We start from the raw sequence: 5,726 nt of genomic DNA, 5'->3' as shown, positions 1-5,726 counted from the left end.
TATATATATATATATATATATATATATATATATATATATGTGTGTGTGTGTTTATATGTGTGTGTGTGTGTGTTTATATGTGTGTATGTATGTGTACGTGTGTGTATATAAATGTTTATATGTGTTTATATATATGTATGTATATATATGTGCGTGTGTATATGTATGCATGTATGTGTGTATATATATATATATATATATATATATATATATGATCATCCTCATTTAATGTCTGCTTTCCATGCTGGCATGGGTTGGACAGTTTAACTGAGGACTGACAAGCCAGAAGGCTACACAAGGCTCCAATCTGATCTGGCAAAATTTCTACAGCTGGATGCCCTTCCTAACACCAACCACTCTGAGAGTGTAGTGGGTGCTTTTTGCATACCATCAGCACATGGGCTAGTCAGCCAGTATTTGAAACTTGGCAAATACATGGTGTGCACTGGTCCAAACCATGATGACTTCTAAAAAAAAAACAATGCTAAAGCATTAGCTTTGTAAACACCATTATCACTTACCTAATTTCACTTGCACCACACTAATGACCATGTAAAATACAGGAGGTTTTTCTGCTGCATTCTGTATTTCCTTCATTAATCTCATTCTTTGCTCTGATGAGAAATTCGTAAGTATTTAAGTCTTTACTTAAAGATTGTGCATTAATATTGTTGTGTTTTAGCTATCTGTTGCTGAGAAAAGAGGGTCAAAGCTGGACAACGAGAAAACTGAAATGAAGAAATCACTGTGTAACAATAAAGAATACGAATCTCAGTTGAAGGAACTGGTAGGTTTGCTTGAGATTTTTGAAGTTTTTGTGACATTTATTCTACTTTTTAATCAGCCTTTAACAATAGACATATTACCATACTAAGGTTGACTCCTCTCTTACTTTTTATTCCTACTTTCTGCTAATAGTGCTCAAAACAGGCAGTAGAATTGGACCATTTACGTGAGGAGAATCGGAAGATCAAAGATAACTGGCAAGAAGCAATGGATAAGTTTGAACTGATATTTGGCGAAAAGGTTGACTTAGAAAGAGTTATGGAACTTCTACAGGTAACACCTTTTTTCTCTTGTATTAATTGCTTCATATTTAAAACTTACTGCAGTCCTCTAACTGTAAAATTTATTAAAAGGAGATATAATCATGTCTTTGTAATTCAGAACAAGATTAGGAATTTGAAATTGAAATAATGAAATTTAAGGAAAACTATGCATATAATTCATTTTTTTGTTTGTTTTTCTAGTCAGTGGTAATAAAGTTTAGCACTATTTTGTTCTTTTTAGATATCTTTCTGCATGACATCTGTTACTTATTAATTAAGCATTTTATGAAGTAAGTCATTTCATTAATGATAGAAATAATTATGGTCTGGAAGAAACTCATAGAATGTCTGTGGAATTTTTTTTGGGTGGTGGTGGGGTTCTATTTTCTTTTCTTCATAGAATGTTAAAAGCTTAGGAATAGAGTGAAAGTTTGTAGTATTAACATTCAGAATAACATTCCAAGGCTACACAAGGCTCCAATCTGTGTTTATATGTGTTTATATGTGTAAAAATCTCTTATAAAAGCCAATAATTTTAGCCTTTTCCAATGTATTCTTTGAGGAGTAGACTTTTGTATCAAACTGTAAACTCCTGATGAATCTGGATGATTCTCTAATAGCTTCAATATATGAATTAATTGACTTATAAAACTCAATTTAAAGTCCACACTGGAATCCTATGCACATTTATAGATGGTGTTACTGCTACAACCCGTTGGCCTTAGACCAAATCTAAATGAAAACTATTTAATTGATGAGCAAAGATTCAATCACCAATATACTGTGATCAATAGCTCACATTTGTTCCATTGTTATTATGAAGGTTTCTGCCCCTCTAAACTGGCTCAATCCATGCATGTGTAGAAAATTGGACATTAAAACAATGATGGTGGTGATGACAGCCATATAATTTTCAACTATGCATGAGATAATTTAAATATTTTTATTATTTTATTACATTACTGTTTTAGAGTTCATACTGTTTAGAAAAATATCGCTTTGAAAGTATGATGGGGCAACAGATGAAACTTATCGACTACATGCACGCACTAATACCTGATAGTACTGCTAAAAAGAAAAAGGTATGTACATATATTTTTGTTCTACGCTTTTGATTTTCCTTGCAATTTTGTTTTTAAATGTTTTGATGCTGTTATGTCATTTTTTTTTCATTTCATTTGTATAATTTCTGTTAAATTTACAATAAATACAATCTCTCCTTCAGTGTTCTAGATTGTTTGGGAGCTTCAAAAGCAAAGACTGTATGAATAAAACCCCAGTGCATGCCGGTGGAGACTTGTACACTCAAGTAGAAGCAGAAAAGAAGAAAAATGCTAAACTGCAAGAACAAATCGAGAAAATGAGGGCTGAAAATTACCAACTGGCCTCTGAAGGTTAATTTTTAAAGATTTTTTTTTTAAAAGACTCTGAATGAATTATATATTGCACTTTGATGTATATTCTGATCACGATTTCATCAATGTTCTAATTAATGAATGTTAAATTTTATGTATTTCTGTTACAGAATATGTTGTCTTTAATTCTCTTTTAAAAGCTCGATGTTAGGTCAGATGATTTTTGGGGCAGGAAACCACATGGTCTTGGGTTCAGTCTGACTACATGGCATTTTGGGCAAGTGTCTTCTACTATAGCATAGTCTCAGGCTAACTAAAATCTTGTGAATGGATTTGGTAGACAGAGACAACTGAAAGAAGCTTGTTGTGTGTGTGTGTGCTCTGACTTAAATAATGGTTATGATTGAGTGTCACTGTTGTAAGAGGTAAAATGTGGTTGGCACTGTGAGGGTGCCACACAATCCCTTACATAAATGTTAGAAGGAAAAATATTGGAACAAGAAACATCTGAACAAAAACAATCCTTTTATTTTGTATGTACAAGATTTACACCTTGGGAAAATCAGTAGCTAGGTCTGGTGTGGAAGCAGCAAAGTCGGAGTTAATCATACTTTGTGAAGGCATTCTTCACAGAACTCCAACTACACAGAGCTGGTCAAATACCGAGCATCTCACGTCAGCAGCAGAGGCGAACAGAGAGCTGCTGAGGACACATCTGCATAGTTCAGCGGCTGTGTCTCGAGTCTAAGATACAAGGGAACTCTGCTGCTGCTAGTTTTCTGCGCATGTGCATCAGGGACCTTTCGGCAGGCCTTCCAGAAGGTTCAAACCATGCGCATGCCTGCTGGAGATCCTCAAAATGACGTCGCTACACTGTCATACAAATGGTGTCATTTGTTAGCAGCTTTACATGAAAGCACATAGAGCCAAGGAAAACATTAACTTACTTGGAAATTGGTGAGGGCTGGGAACAAGCAGGATATCACCAACTGCTTCACAGAATGTATTGGGTGCAATTTTCTCATGACACCAACATTAGAGAGATTGAATAGTCCTCCATGAGACAGCACTAACTGGATCTCATAGCCCTACACTTTCTCTGCTCATTTATCAGCTACTTTATAGATTTGGTGCAATTTCTCATGATACTAACATTAGAACTTTGTCTGGAATCAGCATCCTTAATTATGTTGCCTATTTCTTCAAACAGTTCTAGTTTACTGTCAATAATTTTAACTTTATATTTAGCTTAAAATAGCCATCTGTGTATCATATTTATATATATATATATATATATATATATATATGCCATTGAGAGGCATGATGCTGTGGTTTTTGTTCAAGAAACAATATCTTCGTAGATCTGCCATTTTAGAAACACTGTCAGAATGAGATAAGTCACGTACCTAAATTAAATCTGTTACCTCATATACATAGGAAACAGTGGATAATACATTTGCTGATATTGCAAATAGCTGCTGGAAAATAATTTGTATGCAATTGAAACGGCATTAAATTTTCTCTCAAGTGAAAACCACTGCATCAACAGTTAAGTATGATACATAAATTGCTGTTTCAATTGTGTTTACCAAATATTTAGTTTATTTTCAATGGTTTTGACTTTGTTTTAATTTTATATTTAAATCATTTTAAATAATTTTAACTTCCTTTTTTTATTTCTAGTTATGAAACTGAAAACTGGTGATACAGATGCACATGAGTTTCTTACAGGAAGAAGCACTCTATCAGACCCTACTGTTATATCAACTATTAGCAATTCTCCAACTGCCCACACACTGTCCAAGTTAACTTCCTCAGTATCATCCAGTGGCTTGAGCAAGAGTGCACCTGGCACTCCCATGGCCCCTGCTAAGCCACCTCGTGCTAGGATGAATCACAACATACCACATCGGTTTGTTTCTGGTTACAACACGCGTGCAACTAAATGTGCTGTGTGCCTTGGAAATGTTCCATTTGTTTCACAAGCAAAGAAATGCGAAGGTAAATATGCTGTACTTCACTTTTTCAGTAGCTAATAAATCCAACCCCTCTATCACATATTCTTTGTGAAGTTTTTAAATAGTATTTTTATTTTGTGGATCATCAGCATCATTTTATACCCACTTTCCATGCTGACATAGGTAAGACAAGTTGTCACAGTGTCATTTGTTATTGGGAGCTATTACTCCTTTAGACTGGTGCTCATGTTATTTGGCTTGATTTCTACATCAAAGCGCCTTTCGTATTGCCGACTACTTTACAGAATGTAATTGGGTGCATTTTCTTGTGACATTAACACTAGAGAGGTTGAATAATCCTCAGCAAGACAGGATTAAAAGGACCTTTCTGCCATATGCTTTCTTGTTCATATGCAAACCACATTTTTTTCATATCTAGCAATGGTTGGGAGAAAATAAATAAAAACCCAGTTGGATAGTTACATACTTTCAGGGTTCCACAGTAATGGTAATTGATATTGCTGAGTATTAATTCTGATACTGACATTTAATCCCTTTGCTACCAACCTGCCTGAATCCAATTTTCATTTTGGAAATAATAAAGAATTTAGTATCCTTACTTTTATTCTTAAGCTGGTGGATGGAAGGATTTCATTTAGATCACTTTAAAACAAGGACTTTGTTCCAAGAACTAGGGGCAGTCTCAGGCAGGTTGATATGAAAAGGGTTGGTCCTGTTTGTTTAACATTTACTTCTCCATGTTAGCATGGCTGGCTGCTCTTCCTGTCACCAATGCTCACCTGTTTTTCAAGTTAAGGATATCTTTAACCCACATGTCTTTGAAAGCAAAGAAAGATATGCTGTTATATCAACAAGGAATGTTAACATAGCACCTCTTTACTCTAGCAGTGATGTGTGTGGAACATATGAATATTGATGCACTTTGCATGCACACACATATCATCACCATCGTTTTAATGTAAACTTTTCCATGCTTGCATGGGTCAGATGGAATTTGTTGAGGCAGATTTTCTACAACCTTACTTCTTTCCAAGCAAAGTAATATTTCCCCATGGCCAGAAATGTTGAAAGACTGGAAACAAACAATGTCATATATGAAGTGACGCTCATTTACAATCATCACCAAATTCTCTCACATAGCCTTGGTTGGCCTGGAGACTATAATAGAAGACACTCAAGGCGCCACTCAGTGAGACTGAATCTAAAGCCATATGGTTCTGAAGTGAAATTCTGCACCACACAGTTATGTCGTTACTTCTAGCAATAAATTTCAAAATCAAGAAATAGTTTTGAGCTGACTCTACTTTCAGTAGATCTCAGTGGTTTTTTTTTTTTTTTTTTTT

At 34.8% G+C, this 5,726-nt stretch overlaps 1 protein-coding gene across 1 annotated transcript in view; it reads left to right on the top strand.

Moving 5' to 3' along the window:
• LOC106874646 (citron Rho-interacting kinase) overlaps nucleotides 1–5,726 on the top strand; it is a 45,600-nt gene that overhangs the window by 10,694 nt on the left and 29,180 nt on the right. The window contains exons 5-9 of the mRNA XM_052965855.1: nucleotides 683–787; nucleotides 919–1,059; nucleotides 2,021–2,131; nucleotides 2,275–2,443; nucleotides 4,088–4,405. Of these exons, the coding sequence (XP_052821815.1) occupies nucleotides 683–787; nucleotides 919–1,059; nucleotides 2,021–2,131; nucleotides 2,275–2,443; nucleotides 4,088–4,405 (844 nt within the window). The remainder of the gene's footprint in view (nucleotides 1–682; nucleotides 788–918; nucleotides 1,060–2,020; nucleotides 2,132–2,274; nucleotides 2,444–4,087; nucleotides 4,406–5,726) is intronic.

The sequence above is a fragment of the Octopus bimaculoides genome, chromosome 2 (assembly GCF_001194135.2).
Source record: "Octopus bimaculoides isolate UCB-OBI-ISO-001 chromosome 2, ASM119413v2, whole genome shotgun sequence".
Taxonomy (NCBI): Eukaryota; Metazoa; Mollusca; class Cephalopoda; order Octopoda; family Octopodidae; genus Octopus; species Octopus bimaculoides.
The sequence above is the reverse complement of the archived record's forward strand: the minus strand, read 5'-3'. Positions and strand labels throughout refer to the sequence as shown.